The 27577-nt window shown below is 35.1% G+C and overlaps 2 protein-coding genes across 2 annotated transcripts in view; one reads left to right on the forward strand and one right to left on the reverse strand.

Moving 5' to 3' along the window:
* The window catches only part of LOC110372642 (dihydropyrimidinase), a 52460-nt gene extending 44673 nt beyond the window's left edge, over window positions 1–7787 (reverse strand). Inside the window, exon 1 of the mRNA XM_049849517.2 lies at window positions 7546–7787. Coding sequence (XP_049705474.2) covers window positions 7546–7587 — 42 coding nt within the window. The 5' untranslated portion in view covers window positions 7588–7787. The remainder of the gene's footprint in view (window positions 1–7545) is intronic.
* Window positions 7788–8077: 290 nt separating this feature from the next.
* Window positions 8078–27577, forward strand: part of LOC110372638 (endothelin-converting enzyme homolog) — a 50709-nt gene continuing 31209 nt past the window's right edge. Inside the window, exons 1-2 of the mRNA XM_049849514.2 lie at window positions 8078–8280; window positions 22850–22960. Coding sequence (XP_049705471.1) covers window positions 8248–8280; window positions 22850–22960 — 144 coding nt within the window. The 5' untranslated portion in view covers window positions 8078–8247. The remainder of the gene's footprint in view (window positions 8281–22849; window positions 22961–27577) is intronic.

Genomic DNA, 27577 nt, shown 5'->3' on the forward strand with positions numbered 1-27577 from the left:
TTACAATAAAAACAAAAGGCAGTTTAATGACAATTTAGCACAAGTTAGCAGGTTATGATTTTGATGCAAAAATCCTTGACCATTGGCTTGTAATTGCGGTACCAATCTAGGCCCAATGAAACAAATCGAATCAAATGGTCTAACGAACAGAGATTGTATCATTTTGCTTACTTTGCATGTTTGAGAGTCATTTATTGGGGTACTGATGACCTTATAGGCCTTATTACTGTTCGCTTTTATTACGCAATTATTTTGCATCATTTAGGAGACCGTTATTTAAAGTTGAGCGTAACGGAATCGTTGAAAGTGATACTACCTTACAATATATACTGGAGTTTTTATTATTGTACAAAGGTAGAATTTTGATATCCCTATATATGTATAATCGCATGAAAATTGAATAAACGATTTGCGAAAGGCAGCAGAATCTCCCGAATAACTTAGATTTTTGTAAGTTGGCTATAATTCTAATTAATCCTGAGAAATTCGTTAAGTAATGGATTCCTTAAGTACTAAGCAATGGATTGAAGAAACTGCGCGGTAAGAATAATGATAGATTTTACCCTAATATTCCGTCGTGACATGATTTGTAGCATAATGAAATGCTAGTCAATATAGTTTATTTATTTACATAATCACTCCAAGGGCAAGGTCACTTACATAAACACTACAAAAACTAAGCACGAACGAAAATTCTTCACATTCTTAAAGTTTACATAACAATACTTGGAATTTCTGCGATTTAGCCGAGTTATAATTTCCATACGATATGAGCTTTACAATTTCGGCGAATCGAATTATTGGTGTTCTTCGTAAGATTTTACGCCTTCCATACTTTAACCACACGTTTTACTAAACGCAGTAACTTTTAACTATTCAACGCATGCATAAATCATAGTTTACGGCCCTTTGTATGGGAAGAGGGGAAGATCCCCTATAGCTGCAAGAATAGCTTTTACTTGTCCGAAAGAACTATACAACGCAGCAAACGGATTATAAACTCTATTTTTATTTAAATAAGGTGGATTATTGTACAGTTAATGGTATCGGAAACTGAGTTTACCGGACGTTGACGCCATTAATTTTGCTAACTGTACTTGCCGGGTTTCGGTTTGAATATTTACATGTTAATTAGGTAAGTCTGGGTATTTAAACGGGAATAAGCCCGGTACTTGTCGGAAATGTAACGATATTACGATACCGTCTTGGTTAAAAGGTAAAATGCAGTTTTACTGTTAAGTGCAACGGTTTAAATGTTAAGTTTGTTTATTTATATTTACAACCATAACAGCAACATACTGAATCTAACTCCGGGAAATATTAGTCTGTATGTAAGAAGGTTTAATATAAACTGCTAATAATTTTTAACCACAGTGTTAACAAAGCAGTAACCCTACTTTCGATTTTGATCGAAGTGTGCTCAAAAAGTAATCAAAGCCCATACACAAGCGTGGATACGCTGAAAATTGAAAGCCCCTCAATAATTTAAAGTTTGGACGAGATTTTTTTAATTCATTTTTCTAAAACTCCATAAAAGACTATTCTTTTTGAAGCCTTTGCACAAACATGCACTAAATTGGTCTGTTATGAGTGATTTTTGCGTCTAGGAAAAATTACGCAGAATTTAAAATTCGCCAATTTCTGACTAACAAAGTGACTCAAGGTTTAATCGCAAAATTTAAGATTTCTCTAACAAAGTGCCATTATGATTTATGATAACCACTACTCGGTATGGCGATTGGCGATTCATACTATTGTTCAAGAACAGAATGCGCAAATAATAATATTTATGCTTTGATTAACGTATATCAGCACTTGAATCATAACAAAGATGGAGAATATCGTGAGACGCCGATATTAATTGTAGCTATTGATTGTATACTCAATTTGTAGTACAAATCGAATGTGATACAACAGTATTTGAGCTACACGACGACTGATGCATGCGTGCCGTCTGTTGGGACTGGTCAGCTCCAGCCTGATGTGGCTCTTTCCTCAAAAGGCCATTCCAGACCGCGTACATGGTGACACTCACACATGATATTACTTGATTTATAACATGTTTGGACTTTAAAAGAGACTATGACCCTTGAGTTTGTTTCGGCATTTCTTCTCAGGGATCAGTCAGTTAGGAAATGCCGACCTCAGCATTCTTAAAATGACGTGTAAAAGTGATGTAATGTCCAACTTGCAAAATAAACGATTTCATTTCATTTCATTTCATTTCAGTATCTCTTAAACGTTGTCTAGACTATCAATCAAACTGCGAATTGACCGCACAGGGTTAATATTAAGGATTGCGAAAATATTTTTTGCGACTAAAAGATTCACCAATATTGTAAATCAAAGGGCCAACATACTACATGTCTACTTAGTGAAGCGAAATGTTGAAAGATATACCTATGTCCCAAAAAACCTTCTATCATAAATATCATTTGCAAAGTATGAAAGTAAATAGAGAAATTTCATTGGTAATATGCATTGAATTTACTGTGTAAAATGACATAAATAAAAAAGGAATTAATGAAAGAATAGTATTGAAAATAATACGACTGATTAGTAAGGACGGTCTTGAAGGAATCTTTATTTTTCACATCACTTAACTCCGTGTTCTAAGAATAGACCAGTACATCACTTTTGGAGCCTGTCAGTCTGTCGTGAGGTTCAAAAGGATGCTATTAGATGAGTAACAGGACAGCTGTGTTTTGTTCCAGATATTGACCTGTCTAAACATTGGAACTCGAGGAATTTGTGGAACTGGCAACCCATTAGGAGTCTGAGGATTAATTGTGTTCAGGGTTTCAAATAAAGCAAAAACTCGATATTTTTTTACCGACTTCCCAAAGGTAGGGTTCCCATAGTTTCTCAATACATATGTTTGTATTTTTATTAAATTCTAAAATATTTGTATATGTAAGGCTTTTGGTTCTGGCTGTCCAGATTGTTTGTAATAAATATAACTACTAGCATATAACTATAACACCAGCCAAAACTCCGATAATAGCTATGTGTTCTTATATAATTCCAAATGGTGCAGATAATAACAGGCTTACTATAGTACCGAGACATACGCTAACGGATTTATAAACTTAACAGATGTGTTAGATATTAGATTAGATGAGTCACGCCGCTACTCGGCACTATTAAGTCATCTTTACAGAACTTAATTAAATAAATAAACTTGTGAACATGGTCAGTTTATTATAGCTTTGAAATTGAATATTCGCAAAAAGTAGGACGTAATTCTAATGGTTGTTTCATAAACTATGCAGAATCATAATAATTATGTTGATTGCCATGTTTGTTCAATTATTCACGATTCTGACTTCATTCAAATGTTTTCTTTCAATGATTTGTGTAACGTGGGAAGACCATTCGGATATTAAAAGGACACAATATTTCAAGAATTTTACAGATGGTTTATTTTTTGTTTCAAGGATTTCACATACGGTTTAGAGGGCTCATAAACCTACTAAGTAATTAGTTCAAAAGTTATTATTTCGGGCGTTATTAAATCGGCGCAGCATATATTCTTCTTCCATACCTTTCTGTCATCGTCATCTCACTTTGCAGCCATATCGTCATCAATCCATCCTTCGTTTCTTTGGATGTTCTCTTCCTCTATATCTATCCACTTCTATCTCAACACCTTCCTCATAAGAAACTACGGTATATTTAATGGTAAGTAGTCGGAAATGAGACGCAAGTAAACCTATTACTTACATTAAGTCACAGTCTGCCGAAGACACATCTATCAAATGTATTACTTCTATATGACGGTCTGTTAATTCCCATGGCATATAATGTTATAATGTAGGTAGATTTCTCTCATTAATCTACCATGGTTTGTGATTATGGAGCAGCATAGGAACTGCATCCTAATTTTTACTTAAATTATTAAAAAAAAAACAATTGAAGGATTAATTTAAAGGAGACAGGAGCAGGGAGAACATGCATTTTAATTAGATTAACACCGACAACAATTTGTGACCACTATCATAATTATCTCCAATAAAAGAAACGGCCATAATTATAGTTTACCAAATGACGTCTCGTAATGCGTGGAAATATTCAAAAGCTTGAATAAATTTATTACCAACCTTTACATACTGTTTTGTTTTTATACTGTGGCCACTTGAAATGAGGTGCTTGAGTCAAAGACTAACGAAATTAACCTTGAATTAAAATAGTAACAATGTTACGCTATTAGGATTTTTGTGTGTTTCTTGAATTAGACGAGTATGAATCATCTGAATTATGTAACTGCAAAATTTTATAAAATAATATGTAGTAATAATATTACTTAAATCGCCTAACAATAAATAACTACAGATAATTTTCTTGTTTTTCATTGTTATATTACGGATATTTTAATTTTTACGGCTTTTGAACAGTTTTACATAGTCAAATATGAGTTACAATTTCTCATCTCGACCCAAAATACGAGTACCAGAATACATACAGAATAGACAGATTCGGGATGAAGTTCCAATTATAAATTGCATCGGTTCGCCAATTTCGTTAATCTGTGGCTGTCATTGATAAACTCCTTTTTCCTTTGAAGATTTACCCGATTGCCAGTATCCGTTAATGGCAGAAACAAATGCCATCCGCTTATTTCGTTGTCTTTTATCATCTGTGAAATGATTTCAGAACACAAGTAGGTACATATCTACCACCAAGAAAGTACATAATATGCTTATGAACCTCGTCTTCTTCTTGCTACCCTGTTCCTAACTTCTTTGGGTTTCGCACATATTATGTTTCCTGCTTCCATTCTTCTGCATAAGCCGTACTACTAATGTAGATGGATGGAGAGGGAGAGGAAGACCTAATAAAAGATGGCATAAATTAGAAGGGAGTGAGTGTCAGTATGACGAGTGACAGAGAGGAAAGGAATGGTATGGGTTTCATGCTCATACCATGGCATATGCTGGTTTCTCATTTTTTACCTGCCAATTACTTATAAATTGTCACGTCTTAAACCAGCAGTCACAAGGGCGAATGTTAGCATGAGTGTTTTTTTGTTTTGTTTAGGCTGCGTAAAGTGCGTGTAAATAGATTGTGTGTGAAACGGTTGTTTTTCCATATCTTCCTTACTTAACAGAAGTTACAGCATTGGTTAATACCTAATTAATTACTGGTCAGTGGTTACACCAATCCATTAAGTATATTAGGTATAACAAAACATAGCAACAGTAGGTATGGTTTTGGAGCAGGCAGGTCCCTTACTTACTTTGTTGCTTTATTGAGGTAAAATGTGTATCATAACACAATAGATTGACATGTCAAGATTCTTAAATCCGTGATGCCCCGCTGTGGCGGACAAAGACATCTCGATTTCCTCTTAAATGTCATACCAAATGACTTCAAGGTTCGTCACAACAAGCAAGAACAACAATGCCTATTTATTTTGATTTAACTACATAGGTACATAGGTATAATAAAGAAAAAAATATGTAGCCTGGGCGTAGCATAGAATTCGAGATTCGCCATCGGCCATCCCTTTATCTAGACACACGGCAGTGTGTCCGCCAAGTTCGAGCAAAAAAAGCGACACACCGGCCGTGGGTTATATTACACGAACCATTTCGGGCCAAATTCGACCCCCCTGTAACTCAAAATCTATTTTATTTACGTATATCAAATTTCTAGTATCTGTTGAGACCCCCTCACTTATCTAAAATACAAAATTTCATTAATATACCTATTGTAGGTCTTGAGATATTGACGTCAGAAAATCGCTATTTTTACTATACACTCACTGACTGACTGACTGACTGACTCACTCATCAAAAACCTAGACCACTTCCAATGGTCGTATTGACTTGAAATTTGGCATGGAGGTAGGTCTTTATGTCAAGGTAAAGGGAAAAATCTGAAAATGGCCAAGTGTGAGTCGGTTTCAAAATAATGAAGGTGTTTTATACCCGGTGTAAATTTATACCCCTAAGGAACTAAAACGAACTAAATTTATCTATATTTATATAATATATCTTCGAATGGTACAAAGGTTTGTATTTAGTCAAAGTAAAGTAAAAATCTGAAAACGGCCAAGTGTGAATCACTTTCGAAAATAACGAATGTGTAACTTTGATCCACGAACATAATATATGATAACATGTCATGTCAGTCAGTTGGTAAATCTAGTCCATTTAGTTAATCTAGTTCATTTCTTTGTAAGAAACATAGTGCATATTAAAAATCTAAAAATAGTGTAAATGAGACATTTCTTTAACTAACTTCATCATAAGAAAAAATAAAATAAACAACCTTACAAAAATAAATGAAATCCCACCCAAAACAAAATGTGAAAGACTGCCAAGTTCGATAATATGGGAATGCTTCGCCTATAAAAGAAGTGAGATCTGAATAAGTACCAAGTTCCATACACATACCTCAGTTAAAAATAGTTACTTTTTAATGATGATTACTTGGCAAGTTTTAATAGAAAATTAAATACTTGATTCATTGCGTTTAGTAGGTTTATAACAAGGTGTATGAAAACTTGCCAAGTAACATCATTAAAAAGTAATTATTTTTAACTGAGGTATGTGTATGGAACTTGGTACTTATTCAGATCTCACTTCTTTTATAGGCGAAGCATTCCCATATTATCGAACTTGGCAGTCTTTCACATTTTTGTTTTGGGTGGGTTACAAAATCTCGTAGCCACTGCGCATGTCACGTAGGTCCTGCCAACCGAACAGCAAGGTCCCTAGAAACTCGAAGCCCGATGGGTATAATGGGGTCATTCACCGGGACCAAGGCTACAACCTTACGAATTTATTGCCATTTTTAAATTGCGGGGTGAAAGCTGTTATTTATTTTCTCCTGATGTTATATTACAGACGCGTATTTCGAAAATGGGTAGGTTTAAAAATAAACAAAAGAATAATAGGTATCTATGTAGGTTCCTACATACTTCGATTAAAGTCGTAATTTTTGATTACGTTTATACTTATGAGGCAGGGTGGCAACATAAATGAATTTCGGGGCCCAAATCACAGTAGCTAAATCTTTACAAGATTTAAATAGGTACCTACCTAGTTAATTCAAGAGTAGGTAGGTATGTAAACCTATAAAACAACAGAGAACGATAAAAATTGTATAACTTTCGATAGTGTTATCGCGTTTATACCTACGAATAATAAACCGGAATGTCAAAAGATTTTACTTGTACCGACTATTTCGTTAATTTTTAGTTATTTAACTTGAATGTTAAGGTACCTCATTATATTTCAATCAATATACAAAATATACACAATCTTTGGATGGAAATATAAATACTAATCAGTAAATTAACATTTTATAATGGACAACGTTTTCGCAATAAACGCCGGCAACCTAAATTCAAATGAGAATTAGGTCAGACTATTCTCAAGCATACATTTTGGCAGGGAATATGCCGTTCTAGTAATCTTGTAATGTTTCCAAAGCATCCAAAATCCATAAAATGACGGCTTCTTGTCACAAAACCGTTTAAATTTAATTTTGTCGCGAATATTAACCGAAAACAACAGGTGCTTAGCGAAAAATTCTTACCTGTAAGTGTATGGGGACTTTTTTCACTGGTGCGTTGGACATTTTCACAAAATCCAGTCACTATGCACTAACACAAAACGTATTTTTAAACCGGGCGTAGGCGGTTCCGCGATTATGAATTTTCGCAAATCTTTACGTACGACCCGCTGCAACGAATATACACTATCGACAAAATGCCTACTGATTATTTTCTTTCATTGAGTGAGTTTACTATGCTCCCCTCCATTGCGCACGCGTAAAATTCGCCCTTCGTTTTGGTTGGCTGGTACAAAATTAGTGAAGCCATTCACTAAGCGTCGTTGTAGTTTACCACCAAAATCAAAGATGGCGTTAACTCTAGTTTGATTTAGGTTTTCCTATTTACTCGTCATCTAAAATAATACTTTTGAACTTTTATTACCTTTCTTTTTTATTAACTATGATTTTTCAATAAAAAGCAAATATATCCCGGAAACGTATATTAAAAGGAACATCAGATTATTCGTAAAGCTTCCAGTAGATGGCGCTGTAATCAAAATGCGTAACCCGATCATTACATCGAAGTGAACCCGCTACGGCGCTCTACCAAAACATTCAATCGAACATGAGGAGTCGGGTGCCAGTAATATTTCGCGCCCGAAGAATTCGCGGTTAGAAAACAAATAATATTATAAACACTAAATGTGGAGTGAAGTGATTTTGTAAGTGGAATTATTTGGACCCATGCCCTCACTACACCTGAAGCCTGGAATCACGGTAAATATTTTTCAATATGTTACAGAAAATTACGATATATTTCAAAGCTTTGCCGTATAAATAGCCATGAATTGGAGTTTAGTTAAAAATATACTGCGTACGATGTTGTTATTCATTGCCATGCCATAGATTTCAACAAGACACCATAAATCTTTTTAAAACCGATCTTTGTTTGAACATTTTTCGTTACAAATCAAGGCGATATTTTTTACGGACGGTATGATACTATACCTACCTTCTTGTGCCTTGAAATATACATATAATGATAACTTTATTTAATGTTTTCTACAAGCTGTAGATACCTATACAAATATTTTTGTAGGTTTGCAAAATTTTGTTGGTTCGTCCCCGAGCTAGTCCGTATCCCCGAGCGAAACCGCAGGTGCGGCAAAATAAAATAATCCCTCATTGAATCTTGCTTGTAAAATCTTGAAGGACTCGGCCATCGTTCTTGAGATTGTGGAGTGGGAAAAATCTTTTGTTGCCTATAATTTACGTGGAAATTATGGTGTTTGAAAACCCTGGTAAAATACGGATTATAGATACGTAGCTCCCTATTTGACTCAGCTTAGAACATTTTTGCTGGGAATATTTTTAAGTCGGTTGGTAAATAGAGTAAGGACCTACCAACATACCTGCGTAGCCTTATGGACTTGTTGCCATCATATTTATATCTACACGCCTATGTTTTCCCATAGCAACAGACGGCAATTTACGCACCTTTAAAAAAGCAACGGTTCTAGAAATGAAAGAAAAACATAGGTACTTTTTATTGCTCCAAATTCAGGTAAGTAAATGATAAAATAATAACAGATTTGATGATTTCAAAATACCTAATTAGAATTACTTAGGTATGTATCTGTATCACGAAAAGAGGAAACATCCATAGAAGTTTCATACCTGCCACCATAAAATTTAATGTTTATTGAAAACTATAAGCCAAGCCAACGCTTTTAGACTTTGTGACGTTCCTAAAATTCTAAACCCTGGCTAGGTAAATAGAACAGTCTGTTGGCTCAGAATTTCATTGACATTATTTATTAAATTCAATCTTATTATAAAGATGCACAGATCTGGGTGATCTAAATATAGCAAAGATGGGCAGAAACTATGTATCTTTTGATATAGTTGATAGACATATTGTACCAACACATAGCTACAAGCTAAAATGTAGGTATTTATAAATAAGATGACTTGTTTTAGGAAAAGAAAGAAAATAAAAAGGTATTATAAAGCTAAAGAGATTGTTTGCTCGAACGTGCTCATCACAGAAACCACTGGGCCGATTTGAAAAAATATTTCAGCTGAGCTTAATCAAAAGAACTTACGCTACATACTTTTAACATAGTTCTCAACCCTAACTTACCTTATCTGATTCAATAAGAAAACCTTCGTAGATCCATCCGATCGTTTATCTCGATTAATCGCAATTCGATTTATCGTCGCGTCGATTTGTTTACTCGATCCCGTTAAGGTCAACCCTTAGATTATGGGGCCTTAGAAACAGGCGGCCATTCTAAGCCATGTTGGATTTAAACAAATATGGCGACTACAGAGTCAACAACCTTGGTTGTTTTAAGAATCTTGAACCTTGCTGATAAAGTTATCTATTATTTGCATTTACATTTACATTCCATTTTGATGCGCAGCTTCTAATTTTATCTAACTCCCTTATCTTGGCCGAAGATACAGGCGCTACAGTTATTGTTAGAAATTTTGTTTATTTAGAAAATATCATCCTCCGAGCCTTTACCCAAACATGTTGGGGTCGGCTTCCAGTCTAACCGGATTCAGCTGAGTACCAGTGCTTTACAAGAAGCGACTGCCTATCTGACCTCCTCAACCCAGTAACCCGGGGTGTTTATTTAGAAAAGTTAACGGTTAATATTGCCCTCCTTTTTTGGTGTAAATAGATAGGTAGGTAATCACATTTAATGGAACAACCTAAGTAAATTGAAAATCCTCGAGATTTTCATTTCATGCAAGATTTTGATACGTCAAGATGATAGCAAGCAGAAATAATAATCTATGCTTCTATTATAAGTAGCTGAGGGTCATTGCCAAACATTTATTGTACCTAATTTTTTTTTTTTGTTTTCTCGAGTTTTCTTATAATTTTTCTTATTATTCTTTAAAATGCGTGCGCCCTAAAGGCTCCGAAAAAACTGGACCGATTTTAAAAACTTTTACGTTGTTGAGGAGCTACTCTACCCCGTGCAATAAGTAGCTTTCACGTGACGCGAGTGAAATCGCAGAAAACAACTAGTATTCGTTAAGTTTCCAACCCATTACTCTTTACGATAAAAGCAGAACAACGTTCCTTTAAAGAAAACAAGACGAAAGACACCGTGAGTAACCATGTTTAGTCACAGAGTAAATCCAAGCTCGTACAAATATGGGCTGCGGGATTGTTCCAAAGAGTTACCGCGGCCCTGGTACACAAAGGGCTGCAGAAGGAACATGGTGAGTAAGAGTCTGACACTTCCTCACGCTGCACAAACAAGGGTTCATTTCTTAATTTACTACCAGAAAAAAAATTAAAAGCAACATATCTGAACCTTGACAGGAGCCTTTTTATTATCCCACTGCTGAGTAGGACAATAAAAAGGCTCACATGGAGAAGAATTAAGCGTTATAGTCCAGGTTTTCCTTTACCTTTAATCAGTTATTACTATCCAAGATATACTTAGAAAGTACATAAACTTAGAATAGTTGTATTACACACTCAGAGGTTGGTTCACCCACTAGGCCACATATCTAAATAACGCATTTTATTTATACTCCAATCTAATTATAACAAAAATCCAAAATGTGCACGCATTTCTAAAAACAAGGGTGGGTTTGTTTACCTTCATTCTCGCGATAAACATATTGAACGCAAACCATACGCCATTGACCCTCACCTTGAATGTAATTCAAAGGGAATCGATAAAACAAACGCTTCGTATAATGATGTAGATAGTCATGGTAAAGAGGGAACTGACTATGAATAGAATAACGATAGTTTTTATATTTAAACTCTGAAGGAAGAAAAAGAGGTGTCTGTAGTTCTAAAACGGGTGAACATGGATGCAGTTTTTAATCTGATTTGCTAGCGAATGTCTTCGATATTTTTACAATTAGATGTGGGAGAAAATAAATGAAACTAAGGCTCTCTGTATCCGGGTGCTACGAGTAGTTCCCACGGGACGCAGGTAAAACCTTTGGTAGAAGCTAGTCCAGTAATAAAGAAGGTTGAATTTTATTCAGTTTGAAAGAGAAAAAACACTAATTACACCACTTAAATGTGCACGTAGCACAAATTGCAAATCAATTACTATAATGGGAGCAATTTTCGAACAATGTGAAATTATGCAGCTGATTTTCGTATGTGCGTCAACGATTTAATTAATAATTACAAGTGTTACCAATTTACATTCAGCCGGTGTACAATGCTTGCCTAATTAATTAAAGTCATTGTTTATATTTGTTAGTTCGTTCACCGTGAATTCTACGGAATCCAAGTACGTAATACAATTAGTAGGTTATTGAATTTACATATCTAATAGCTATAGTAGACATAATAATTTATTTGTATAAAGTTTACAGTTTGGATAGATTTACAATGATAATAAGTGCACAATACTGATCATTGGCCCAGTATTTTCCTAATATCTGCTTTGTTGTCAGCTTCCAGTCGAATAGGAAGCAGCTGAGTACCAGTGTCTTATATGGAATTACTGCCTGTCTGGCCTCCTCAATCCAGTTGCCCGATACCCCTAGCTAAGAATGACTACCAAAGATGCTCAGCAGCCGCAATACCGCGAACCGCAACCCAACAATTAATCGTGAGTTCTGAAACACGTGCACAATATTAATAACTAGCCGGTTTCACCCGCGTCCCGTGGGAGCTACTGCCCGCACCGGAATAAAATGCAGTCTATGTTACTCGCAGATTCTAATGGTGAAAGAATATTTAAAATCGATCCAGTAGTTTTTGAGTTTATCCATAACAACCAAACAAACAAACAAAGTTTTCCTCTTTATAATATTAGTATAGATTAGTATAGAAGTAACGATAACGAAAATTAAAATCGGGATTAACTATGTTTCACTACTGCTTTTTTACAAATGCCAATTAAAATACTAAGACTGCAACTTATTATCTGTTCCGCTAATAATATTATTGAAATTGCGTAAAAATCAGGGGAGCAAAACCTGATTTAGTTTATCGTCTGTCGGTCCGGTATCGATCAATGTTATCATACCCTAATCTTTATCAGAAAAAGCTTTCAATGTCAATTGGTTTCACGTTTCCTATGTTTATTTACACGCGGGTATATTTGGTAAAATAAAAGTCATATGGAAAGATATAGGAAGAACAAAAGAATGACTGAAAAACGGAAGAATGAGTAATTTATGTTCTATAGTAATAGTTTAAAAAATACTTAATACTCAGCAACGTGTTACTTTTGAAACATTACGGACATTAAAGAGTAGGTAAAACCAAACCAGAAGCTACCTTCACTAAAACAAACAGAGTTATTTTTTCGTATTTGTGATTTCAGAATTTTAATTATTCAGGATTAACCGTTACTCAGATGTATCCAAAATACACTTTACTCAACTTTCTTGGAATTCCTGAAATAAAAAATATTTTTCAGTCATCTGGAAGTCAAACTCAGGACGAGGACATTAGTGTCACTACTGGATTTTGTCTTAATGCTCTGAAAATTTCACAATATTTTCCAAGAATATTCTGAATCATGGCCCTTCCCATCTCTGCAGCTCGAAGCTAAAGTAACTTCTGCACGATTCGATCTATCATAAACAAAGCTAGACGCGGTCGGTCTGTAGATGGGTGACCATTTTCTCATAACAAAATCTCAGTCATAATATGTATTAGGACTCTAGCTAGTTATAGAGACATAATAACCAGTGAGTTCTATATGTAGATATTTATTATGTACTACCCGTTTTCCCTCGTTTTCACCCGCGTCCCCTGAGAACTACTGCTCGTACGAGACAAAAAAAACAATATTACTCGGGAAGAGTGTAGCTTTCCTACAGTGAAAGAATTTTTCAAATCTATTCATTAGTTTCGGTACCAAACAAACAAAACAAACTTAAATAATATTAATGTAGCCGCGATAAAATCCGTAAAAGTAGTTTTATTTAAACTTAAATAGGTATATTAGTATAGATTATGTATTTCTGTCTGTGGTATGGAGAATGTTCTATGGTGAACGTAATAACATAATTTCAAGGTACGCCATTGATCGTCAGTATGGCTGAAAGTCAAGGGGAATCGATATATCCATGGCTATTAATAAACTTCCAGACGATATTCTACATACCTAATTATAGAGATTTTTGTAAACAAAATGTAGAATTTCCTATTTTGATAACAAGGCTTTTAACTTCAGATTATTGAGGTTAATGAAAAGCTTCATTAAATTTGATATTACGGACATTAAAAAAATAATATTCTTCGTAGAATTCTGGAATTTTAGCCGCTAAAATTAGATTGGCTTTAGTTATGAGTTATTAGTTAAGAGAATAAATTAAGTTTTAAGTCTCCTTATAGTATGACCAGACGCTTGATAAGTACGGAGACTTGGCCATCTGACTGTTCATAGGGTGCTAGTTATAAGATAAAAAATATCTCCACAACCCTAACTATGCGATAATATTACATACTAATATATCTGTAGATATTCAGTCCCTCGTGGTAATGGACTGTTTAAAGTTGTTTCTAACTTACTCAGTAAATAAAACACAATAAAACTATCAGTTTTGTAAACGGCACAATTTTCTGAAACTTACTTATAGTCCGGAGGCACGGAAACTTCAATTTTGGATTTGTGGTTCAAAACCGCATTGCAGAAGTAATCCGTATCTTACTACGGTCGTTATTCTAGAAAGTTTGACATATATACTGACAGTTGTTATAGGTCAGACGGGCAGTCATGTCAAAATACTGATACTCAGTTTAGACTTCTAACCAATCAAACACTCTCCTACAACAAAACTCCTCAAAAATTGTATTGCCCATTTTCTTAAAATCAGGACCTGAAAACTCAAAAGGGGATATAGAAAACCTGAAAGCGCTAGAGCGTATAATCTCAAATGCTCATCTAAAATGCCCAAGTCAGATTTTGATCTTGCAAAATCTGTAAGTGGATCTTAATAGACGCTTAAGTTTAAAAGGACCCTCAGCTATCGGTTTTCCTACGCCCATAACCAAGAATCGATAGCTTAGAAATTCAATGTCTGCAATTTGCATTCTTTTACCTAACTTAAAGATTGATTTTTAGATTTTCTTTTTGTACGATCCCAAAGGAAATTAAATTCTTCGAGTTTACCAAGTAAATTATTAGAAGCATAATTTTCGAGAAAGCCTTTTTTCTCAAAGTTACTCGATTCTCTTATCTCAGCTTGAATTCCTGACAAAGAAAAAATCCAATGGAAATAATGTACATATATTGCTACGGTTAATATTGATTTATATTCAGCTGGCAGGGTTTATTGTAGTTCGCTGAAAAAGTATTTGAAACTGGATTTGAATCTAAAATGACCCATGTTTTTTACAATACTGGAGTAATCCCGATGGCGGCAGCTAAAACCTGTATGAAATACCTTTATTTTACGTGAAACGACTTCCTATATCAAACATTCGAAATTCCCTTCGTAAGGAGACTCAAAAATATATTTTATTCATTTTGAGACACGGACAAAACAAAAACTATTAGATACCAAAAATACCAATATTAGGAAAACGTTCAAGATTAGACAAACGGTTATTTTTCCGCGCCATTACAAATTCTCCACAGCTGGCAGCCATAGTTCCAGCGTATCAGATAATTGAATCTTATGTTCTGTGAACTATGTTGTCACCACTTCAATTACTGATCATTTATGGGATCGTTCTCTTGCCAAGTTCGAGGTCGACACTTTATGGGTTTCAGATTGTGTTGAGCAAAATCATCGTTTTGGAATGGAAACTAATGAAAGAATTAGGTACATTGCTGACGGACGCTATTGTCAAAATTATGGGTACATTGACTTTTATAATTGACACTGGTATGGCAGTATATTTGAAACTAAAAAATATCCCACAAATTAAACATGAACAAGCTTGCCCAGCGCTATGAGTGTGGGTAAATGAAGCTTTATCCAGCAGTTTTTACACGTTTTAAGTATACAAATCCTAGACATTACTTATTTCCCATAACATTTATGCAGGCAGCATGGGTCATAAAGTGACTGGGAGAATCTGGAGTTCTATTACTTATATACTACTTATCTGTGATTATTATTGCCATCTGTATTACCCTACTGATGTTATAGCATTTCTTTAGGACCCGTATAAGCATAGTTATTTACCATCATGATACGAGTAGTCGCCTAGGAGTTATCTAGGTAGGTACTTGTTTCTATCACATCGGTTTTATCGCTGTATGGCTATGCTCGTTTCTTAATTCAAGGTTTTGTATGGTTCATTATGAACATGATAAACCTATTTACAAATGTACACGCAAACATGTGTTATATTTTTGCTATTTTTATACTGTTTCTTGGGCTAAATTATTGTCATATTTGGTTGAACGGTTGATGTCACCAATTCTGTTACCCTTACATCTTGATAACCTAAACCTATTTACTACTGCTAACCGGAACTTTCTTTATCTCCGCAATAATGCCTAGATTATTGCCAGTCTTTCCATCGAGGTCTCAACTAAAATATCTCAATGTAACTTACTTCTGCTAACTACAAAACTTATATTATGTAGCTGTTATCTAATGGTCCGATAAGCATCTGACTAAGCTCTCGTGATCAAACATCGATTTGCACTGAATATTATCATTACAGTACACAATAATTTACTATCATACCTATACACATGAAATAAATAAAAATACCAAGCGTTCATACACTGCCCATGTGCTAGATGCGTTTTAATTAATGCTATAATCGTAAATCATAGTTGTAATGTCAGCTCATTAATGAGCCCATAATTGGCTTCGAATATATTCATTTAACTTGAAACTTCACATGAATAATAGGAACCAAATTACATAGTAACTTGACTACAAAATATCGCATTCGGTATTTTCGGTAATGTAAAGTCAGAATTAATCTTTATAATTAGTCCTGCGATTTCAGTATAGATATTATTATTCTCACTTAGTCCGATTAAGTTTGATTTCTTTCTTAATCGTGTCTAAAATTCTTAACAATTCTGCCGTACCTACCTACATATCTGCCTATCCCTTTTCGGAAAAGTTTCGCGGAAAATCTTTTACGTCTAAAAGACAGCACCCTTTTCTATTGTGCGTTCCTATAATAACATAAGGATCCGAAGTATTGTATTACCGACCCTTTTTCGGCTGTTACCAATAAGGCAATCCCTAGAGTCTTGTTCGTTGTCCAATGTCATATATATCCATTCTGTAGTTTCGCGAAAATTGCTTCTGACTGTAGCCTTGCCTTCATTTTTGGGAATACAAAATTGTAATGTCATTATGATTTCCAATTTAATAATTAGGCACGTAGGTAATTGCTTTACTTAAGCCAAAAAAAAAATCCTATCGCGAAAGTCACACGGTTTTGCCAAAAGTTATAAAGCGCTGATAGAAGAATTGTGAAGCAATGAAAAATTGGTAACCTTGTCCTGAGACGAGACATGTTTGTGAAATTCTTTCAGTTTTTTTTTTCATAAACATTTTTTAAAAATTATTTAACAGATACTTAGTTTTAAAACATGTTCAATTCCCTATAGCAGAGGCTATTTCTCACAGAGAAAGCGGACATCAGCATTGATCACCTCTCTTTCTCCTGGTGGATTACTTCGCCCATCATATGTTCTTGGCGACTCCGATTAGAACTATGTTAAATACAACCCTTGGTGTTAATATCACCTATTTCTTTTTTCAGTATGATAAACTTATCACACAAAAAATCACTAGCAATATCACAAACTAAATCAATACCCTCACAAATATTTGCTTCAGCTCCTATAATATTTTCAAGTAGTCCCCGTTTTGTTCCCGTAATCTCCTTAACCCAGACTTTATCTCAAGGTCAAGGTCAGCCGGGTCTTGTACTTGTATCCAGTGTTTTGTATAATTTTATTGTCTACCCGCGCCCTGAAGGTCGGCCGCTACTGTTATGGTTTAATAACTCCATTGTCTGGAATTAAAAAAAATGGATTTATCTGGGCGTTTGAAAAAAAAAATTATAGAATACCTGTATATAGAAATATTTGCGCCTTTCAATTGTTTTGTCTTTTTCATTTGGTCAGTTCGATGAATCGACAAGGCATATCTTTCTAATAACACGGTAAGTATATGTAACACAGACATACATCTTTGAAACAATTGGAATTTAAAATGCAAATATCCACATTTACAAGTTTGTAGCCGATGCATCCTTTCACGATTTATCTCTCAGCATAAGGAAACGTGCCCAAGGAAAGAATTGCAATCTTAGAAACTCTTCAGATAGAATTTCGCTGCAGAAAAATGCACTAGAAGTAGGTCGACTCCAATATCCGTTTTTCTGAGGAAACTGATTCTATCGAGGCATTGTTATCTGACGGATATTAGACAGGAAACGGATAAAAGTTAAATGGATTGAACTTTATTTTTTATCAGCTATTGTACTAATCTATTAGGAACTCCAGAAAAGTCTACTGCTTGATCAACTAGTCTTTGTAGTTTGTTTAGTTAGCTAGGTAAGTAATAATGGAAGAAGATAACATTCTATAGTTACCGGCACGGATATTGAGCTCTCGGCGGAAGAGTGGGGATCGCTTTGCGCACTGTACACATAAGGCAATAAACCAATAAATCGCTTCTCCGCAGGTGAAGGTCAGGGCTCAATATCCGTGCCGATAACTATACGCATAACCCAAATAAAAAAATGCGGTAAGGGCAGGAAGATAACGATGATCATCTTGATCAAATAAAATACTAAACTGTAAATAAAAAGATAAGTATGTGATGTAGACAGGTAAGTGAAGTGCAGACTCTTTTATAGAATTTTCAGCAAACAAACGTCGAAAATGCGCCTTACTGAAATGACATAATAATAAAATATTATTCCGCTGATAAAACAGAATGTGGACATCCGAATTAATGTTTGGTTATCTCTGAACTGTTCAAACATTTACTTACCATGATTAAATCGTTGACAGCTCTGAAAGTTACGGTAAATAAAACTGTTGAGTGAATCTCTACGAGATAATATAAACCTATTCATAAAAAAATTATTCGATTTAGTTTTCCCTACGTAACTTCAAAATTCTTCAGAATGCTATTTGTTCGCGAATGGGTTAAGATTATATGCAGTTACAATACTAAAATTATTAATATAATATTATTTGGGACTAAGTATTCTCTTAGGATACTTTACTTCCCACACCCGGAAAAAAATAGTCCTTACTTAGGCACTAGAATAATCTGTGACCAAATTTCATTTAAGTAAATCGGTTCAGTGGTTTTGGTGTGAAAGCACTACAGACAGACAAATAGAGCGACTGCATTTTTCATTCATTTATTTATTCAGAACAACATTTACATTGTGTAGAACATACAACTTACAACTAATAGTTAAAATGATGTTACAATTTAATTCCCTGACACAGTTATAATTGTAAGAAATCTGACACAGAGTACAAACATTTTTCTAACAAAAATGCCTTTAATTCCTTCTTAAATGAATTAGGGCTATAAATTAATAGTTTGAGATTAGTTGGTAGCCTATTAAACAATTCCACTGCTTGGTACCCGGAGCAATGCTTAGCTATATTAAAATTTGGAGCTATCTTGTCCTGCAGCAACAGTCCTGCTTTATCAATAAAAACACACTGTTCAATTGTTAAACACCAAATACGTAGCAAAGTGGTTTTCATAAAAGACCATAACTACCTACGTCTGACTCATTCCTCTTGTAGGTAGGTCCAGTTTCAAGCTCCAGTTCAGAACAATGGCACTTCAAACTAAAACAATAAAAAGCCATATAAAAGCTCAAATAGTCAAACAAGGTCATCTTAAAATGTAGGTTATGTGTTTTACTCTAGTTGTGCTGAAAACTAGCTATTCTGTGCGGTTTTACTAGATCTCTCATCTATACTTGTCTTCTTCATTAATTTAAGAGCCTAGCTCTTGTCGGTGCAGCTCTTTTCATTTACGCCTATCGAGTGCCAATTCCTAAGCTTTCTCATACGTTACCAGCTTCTGTAATATAAATATATACGCATTCTTCTTATTTTGCAGTCGATCATTAAAGAGGGTTTTTTGTTTGTACCCTAACTATTGAACCGATTTGAAAAATTCTCTATTCCCAGGGCAGAATTCACCCCAGGACGTGGATGAAACCGTGGTAAAATAGCTAGTCATAAATGTGTGCACGAGTGTGACAATTTAGATTTAATTACCTAAAGTTTAAAGAAAAGAAGGCATTTAAACTCATAGAATATTCGTAGTGAACCCATTTACCCATCAATGTATTCTTAGAAGTTATTTTGTTTTCGCAACTTTGTAATAAGATAGCTTTTTGGCGAACAGGCGATTAAAGTTATATTTAGGTTCGTTTTATTACTGCTGTGCGCATGATGATAATAAATTGTAAGTCTGGTATCATCTTCATACATTGTTGTTTGAGGCATCAAAAACATAATGCGATATGCTTTGGGAATTGACCACGTTTTCATACACGCGACACTGCCAATCATGGCCTAGGAAAAAATATATGCTATTCTTGTGCTCTTTTCATCCGAATGCAGGAAGTTGCACCCAATCCTTACATGAGCATACCAATCCTCAAGTGTCGACACTATTTCTGACCATGTACCAGGACAGCATAATATAGATGAAGTAAATCCCACAAAGCGCGGGTGGAACCGCGTGCCACTGCTAATATAACCATAAACAACGAATCAATTCATACCATAACTTGTTTACTATACACCGTTCTAGTTTCCAGATCTCACGCATATGTTTACGTTACGTTTAAACTGGGCCTTTCATCGAATCAATCGTGAATGAGATTTCCGTTAAAATGAGAACATTATGGTTTTTTTTTTAGGTTAACATCCCGAGGGTTTTCCCACGTGCTAAACAGATGGATTGGGAATACTGAATCGATCAGTGAAATAAATAACTAATACTTGGTACCTAATACATATGATAAAGTTGAAGAGTGTGTTTGCTTCAACGCGCTGATTTCAGGAACTACTGGGCCGATTTGAACTCATTTATCGAGGGAGGTTTAGTCCAGGCGCGCAGAATACTTCCCATATCCCACAGTGAATAGAAATCTAAAAAGTTATTTCTATTATCTTTCTTGTTTCGTATATCTACGCTACTATTGTCCTATAATGCTCAAAGGACTACTGTAATCTAACGTTGAATAGCAATTAAATTAATTATTCTGCTGTTTCATTTTATTTTAACTGAACTTTTAATTGATTCCTATTAATCTAGAGCTCTAAAGTATTTAAATCCACTTAAAAAGTTATGTCAGCCATGCCAACCCATCAGTATAGGCTTACTGAAAGGGATATTTCAAAGGCAAAAAAGTATAGAAACTACCTTTTACATAAAACATTAACTGTAGCTGTTCAGAATACTAATGGCTACACGGCAATATCTTATACAAAGCCATCCCTTGGAAATAGGTCAGTAAAATACTGCGTAGAAGATTCTGAACGCTCCAGAATCATTTTAAAATCATGAAGGTAACAAATGGGTAACCCAAATGACGCCATCCATTGCATTTTTAAAACAACTAAGTCATATAAACTTTTACCTTTATCGATGTTTGACACATTCAAGGATTCCTTAATGATATTTTAAATGCAAAAGTAACTCTGTCAGTCTATTCGGCTTTCTTATCAAACTATACCGAATTCAGAATGATCTAAATGGTATTTAATACACAGATAATTTAGGACCCGAAAAAAGACATAGATAGGCTACTTTTTATCCTAATGTTAAATCTATTTCCCTCGGGACGTAGTTGAAATGAACAGCTAGCTATACTGAAATCGAGTCAGTATTTTATGTCGCTATTTCAACGTAAATATCTTCCACATTTTTATAGCCCTTTATAGGTTATCACATCATTAATAGGTAATTGAGAATTTCCGTTAAAAACTCGTGTAAACAAGCTCATCCGTTGCGCCTAATAATAAACATTATCATACCATTGTTTTTGTTCCTAATTAAGCTTCTGCCACTTGAAAAATAAGCACCATAGGTCAGGGTACTCTCGCCAATTTTCAAGTTTCCATTCTGTCTAGACAGTTTTTTGTGTCGATATATGGAAAGTTTGGTGTAGAATTTTCTTATCTGAGACCGCTTACACTAGCGGATTTTCCGCTCGATCTTTCTGCACAGCAACACTCGTCGCATACGGGTGCTGTCGCGTGTATTCAAGTAACAAAAAACAATTGACAACTAGCACATTTTGTTCTTTTTTGTCGCGGAATGTGTTACGCATGAAAAAATCCGCTGGTATGAAAACGCTGTTGTACCAGCCTCCAAGGGTTCCCAACGTTTGGTTAATGGAATGTCTCAGGATAAGCAATCTCTCCCACATTGTGATGCAAGACACCGAGAAATCACTTTGTGGGATTTAATTAATAATAATAGCAAGATAGCTAACAGTTCTTCCCCTGGTAAATATATCTTGGTCGCCTCTTGAACATTAGCAATGAAGATGAAGTGTCCTACGTGATAAAACTTGTAATTACAAGAGCGCCAACGTTCTCCAAATTGGAATTTATCTCTGCTATGATAAAGAAATAGTTATGGGGGATGTATTTGCTAGATTTATTTCATAAGGCCCTTCTTATTGTGAAGAACTTGTGTAAGCTATAGCTATATCTAGGTAAATCTCCGTTTCCTTATTCTCAGGATCGATTTCCAGGTCTGATTTGAAATATTATTTCAGTGTTAGCCCATCGATTGAAGAAACCTGTAGGCTGTTTTCATCTTTAAAATGTGTTTGTAGCATCTGGCAAGTCTAGGCGAGTCCCGATTTCTTTCCCACAACTTGTTTTGCCTCTTAAAATGTTTCGAAATCGAATATGAAAACAACATTTTAGCTTGAGTGGAGTTGTGTAAGACTTTCATAATTTATGTGTTTCGCTTAAAGTTTAGCCATAAAATATGTATTCAGAATTGCTGAGAGACATAAAAAATAAGGATATCGTTGAAACTTTTAAGCACATTTGTCTTAGGTAAATAATGGTTATTTAGATACGGAAAATGATTTGTGACTTCGCGTGGATCATTCCGAACCTACTGCGCGCAATAATAGTTTATGTTGAAAGATGTATTAGTTATACTTCTACTACTACTTAAATTTTTCAACTCGGCGATCGATTGTTTTTAATGATTCCATATCCAGCTTTTTATGGGGGCGTTCGCCCCTGGTTTTTTCCAACAACAATACTTAGGAAGTACCTACTAATGAGCGAACGTTTTAGAGGTTGCTTTACATAATTTTAGACGTTCGAAATGGGCAGATTTTCTTTCATTTTTTGGAAAATAATTCATATTTATTTATTTTTTCTTACAGATGGCACGTTATAAGAAGACGGGTTTCATGGATGATGATGCTGGCAGCGTGAGTTCCATACAACTGAATGAGGGAGTCAGGTCCGGTGGTACTCACATACGGTATCATATGGTAAGTAATCTTATATTGCTAAACAATGTTCTGAGTGTCTTTGACCCAACCATGTTTGGGTTGACTTCCAGTCCAACCAGATGCAGCTGAGTAGTGTGTTTTACATGGAGTCACTGTCCATCTGTACTTCTTAACCCAGTTACATTTGCAACGTAATACCCTTTGGTATGACTGGCTGTGAGACTTTAGGGCTACAAAGTAGGTACTTACCCATAATGACTGACGACTGATATAAAATCAATAGTATATATCCTACTTTGTATGAGAGGATTCCTGTACCCAACAGTAGGAGAATAAAAAGGCAGGTCATGATGACATTACAATTTCTACTAAACTATTAATTGCGATTTCTCCTTCAATCACTTGTTGTGCCTATTTTAGTATGTTTTGTCCAGTCGCACGAGTGAGTTATAAATTCTACCCTTTATCAGATAACACAAAGGGTAAGTACGTAAGCGACGTCAAAGTTATTGAATCGTGGTTATAATTGTCAAGTGCCAGGCTAACGTAGAAATATTTATAGGCCTGCCCACACGTTTTACAGATTTATTCGGATTTAAGGTACAGACATCCTAAATGCCTGGCTAAAAATAAGATGTTTATCACCCTGTCTGTCTGTTTCTTTGTAAATCTTTCAGAGACACGACTGTTTATAGAAAGTCCTATTGAGGCTCCTTATTTAATGGAGGACAAAGGAGAGGTTTTATCCAAAGCGTGAAGGAGTGCATTTAAACGAATTGAATTACCGAAATACAGTAGCTACTGTATTTCCAAACAAATAGAGACTTTAAAACATCCAGGAAAGGGCGTACCCCTTTTAAAAAAGTCTAGCAACGCACTTGCATCCCTTCTGGTGTCGCAGATGACGAATCAAACCCCGATCTGTCTATTATTTTGCCAGCTACCACTTTAATTTTTTTTTATTTATATGGAATTTCCATATTAATATAGGAACCTCTACCGTGCGTGTTTGCAAAACAAGCACACACACATACATATGTATAGCTATTAATTAACTTAATTGGTTCTGGGCAGAGATTCAAGTGGTCTCGATTGATATTGCGACGCTAAAAGCCATCGAGGGGCCATGACGCTGAAAGCTTTATATCATTTGCTATGAGTGCATGGTTGACCCTCGTTTTATCTATAAGTAATCTACATTTATCACGCTTTTATTTGCTTGCATAAGACCACCTAATTAATAAGTTGGTTTGATTTTTTTAGACTAAAAAGTCGTGGTCGTGGTCGGATCCAGGTTATGCAAGAGCCAATGTAACTTTTTCAGGCTACTGTACTTACATACTGTACTGTAGTTTGTTTCTCTGCTTGACGTTATCTCACAAGTGACATCCTTTCCAATGTCGTCTTTCACAAAATCTGTCTAACGTTCTTTGGTCATCTTTGGACCTTTCTTACCCTGATTTTCCTTTTTGTAACAACTTAAATTGGTAAATAACCATTCGCCCTTTGCCTAAGTGCAAAGATGACCTAGTTATGGCAGAGCTGAACTCATAAAGTATGTCGATTAGCTACAACTATAACTCTGTATGTTCATATTAGCTGCTAACATAGATCTGTACCTCGATATAGGGTCATGAGTCATGACTAACCGAGGTTCTGTTATAGGCAAATGAAGTCGGACAATCCATAACCTTCATATGAACGAATGGGACCTTTATAATGATTTAGTAGCAGAGAACAATAATGCTAATACAAATACATACATACATATGTCCTGCTGTTACAATAATGAGGTTTGCGTCACGGTAGGTACGGACACTGAAACGATTTTTAATGCAGATCACCTTTGCCGTTGGAATCAAATGGCTGGGGACTTTGCTACAGTAAAACAGAAAAATGAGATTCCCTCCTCCTAGGTATCGTTACACAGCCTGTTATATAGTTAGTTACACACTGTTACAGTTTATAAAAGCCTAAGGAACGACTTCTTTTAGAGTGAGCTGCCAGGTTCCAATCACCTAACAAGCCTTAGTGTTTGAGTTTTTCCAAATCCTGGCGGCTTCTTAATTGGAATTTACCAATTACCAATTAACCACTGATGCTGGGTAGCTATCATCAGACTTCCAGACTATTTGCTGAATGTTTCTGAAAACCTATAAAGCAATTTCGACTCGACTTGGGAATTAAATCAGGTACTTGCGACTACTACACCAATGTGGCAATAAAGATCATGTTTGAGGACAGATATTACATAGTATTTTCCTATCTAGTTGCGTAAAGTAGTTTTCCAAGGATGCGGGTAAAACCGCAAGAAATGCCAGTACACAACTAACGATTATTTTCTGCCTGTTAAGTAGGAAAACAGAAAGTTTAATTTGCATAATGCATTCAACAGTCTTTCACGTTTCGTCTGACAAGGTACAAAGTGTGGTCTGTCAAGTAAAACAATTGTTTTAAAAGTAACTGTAATTTATATTCACTGAAATATTGCTCCAGTAAGTTTAAATAGGCATAGTGGACTTCTGAAAATGGCTGGAGCATTCTTGTAGTTTGAGTAAAAGAATTTAATTTAGGAGTGTTTAAAGTTTGGGCAGTAAGTATACAATTTCAGTTTCGGTTAAATCAATCATTTTATTTAATTCTAAGCAAATAAATGAAACAGTTTTTCCAAGTCCAATGTTTCATAATCAACGGCTAATGGCCAACAGAAACTAATTACTTGTTTTCCTTATATATACCTAATCTTTACTACATATAGTCTGTATAGATAAGTAATTATGTAGTAAAAATATTATAGTTTCTCCGAAGAGATAGGCAGGAATAAGTCCCAATTTTCTTTAGTAGTTAATCATTATCATTGCAGTTATACGTAAACGAACAGAAAACAACAAAATCTATTTCCATTTAGTGACAATTCCAAGCTACTTACATTTCACAATAATTGCGCTGTTATTTTAATATACAATAGCATTGGAGTACAAATAAAGCCATTTGTAAAACCGATTATATAACGATCAGGGTTGTCAGAAATAAATAGACCAAACAATATTATAAACTAAAGGTGAGAATGATTCTGAAGAGTTTACCTACGTGAATTGAATAAATAATCTTCTAAATAAATGGCCCAGTTGAAAACTCTGACGCTTGATCTTTCATGATGCTAAAACCTGTTCAATTATTTGGATCAATATATTATCGGAACTTTCTTTGCGTGTCTGCGAACCTACCTCACAAAGCCCGACTGGGACTACCGTCGATTTAAAATCTGCAGGTAATAAAACTCAAGTTATGCCTTCAGTAAGTTCACGTTTTATCTTTCGCGAACATTGAACCACTGGATTTATGGTCCATACAGACCTGGGAAACATATTTTTGGTAATATTAAACTTTTATGATTTTCTCTGAATGGCTGATTCGGAAATCTTTAAAGACGCGAAAGCAATGCAACCGGTGTAGAAAACTAAGAAGAAAGTCTACTCTCCATTTTTCATCAACATATTGACTACTTGATGTGATATTTCAAAATACACGCATTTCCGAAAATCATATTCAATTTCGGCCAAAACCAATCCGCATTATCAGACGTTACATACATACAACCCATTGAATTCCCTCTGATATACTGACATATCGGAATATATCGGAAATTGGGCCGAGTTCCAATTTGCTAGCGACAACCCTATTACATGTAACATGGATACAATAAGCGCCTGGACTTCCATGATAGGCAATATGTCGGGAGATGGTGTAAACCGTCTTTTATTTGATGATTTATATCAATACTTTAGTACCTACCTACATCGTTGAAGAGTTTTTTGCTTGGACGCGCTAATCTCGGGAACTCGGTTCGATATGAAAATTTATTTCAATGTTAGGTAACCCATTTATAAACCATGACTTGGGGTCATGGCTGCCTCTTGGCTACTGTAGCTATACTGCAGTACTGTAGGGTGGGACACCCAATTCATTGGGTTTGAAATGGTGTCGAACCTTTTGCGAGGTCTTTATCTAGCAGTGGACTTATTTCAGCTGAAATGACGCAGACGGATATTTCCAAAATCGAAGAAGTTCTCACGGGATGCGGCTGAAACAGGAACGTAATAAATTAAAAATAAAAACATTATGGTAAAACACATTAATTTTGCGTATAACGAACGAGTGGAATTACCTACCCAGAGCCTGTGGTGGTAACTTGTAATCAAGAGAATCTTATAAGTAATGTTATTATCATTACACCTATAAACCCTTATTTAAAAAAAAGACATATTCGCGACAGCCCCATAACCAGTTAAATAGAAACAATGCAAGCGCCTGGCCGTCGATGATAGGCAATATGTCGCGAGCGTGTTTACCCGTTTTATATTTATTTCAGGCGTTTGTGAGAGTTTTATTGTTGAGGTATATTTGGTGTGTAAATAGTGGGTAGTTGTAGAAACGGTTTTATTTTCAGCAGAAGGTGTTGAAATAATGTAAAGATAAGCTATGGTAGCTCGTTAGCTGTTTATTAGGTAAATACCTTCAAAGTTAAGTATTTAGCAAATATAAACGGACAAAATGTCTGACACAGTCACACACGTCAGTAGGGTAAAGATAATATGGATGTGTATTTACACAAAAAAATATACCTCACTAACTGTCGTAAGATAGAACGTACAG

The sequence above is a fragment of the Helicoverpa armigera genome, chromosome 26 (genome assembly GCF_030705265.1).
Source record: "Helicoverpa armigera isolate CAAS_96S chromosome 26, ASM3070526v1, whole genome shotgun sequence".
Classification (NCBI taxonomy): Eukaryota; Metazoa; Arthropoda; class Insecta; order Lepidoptera; family Noctuidae; genus Helicoverpa; species Helicoverpa armigera.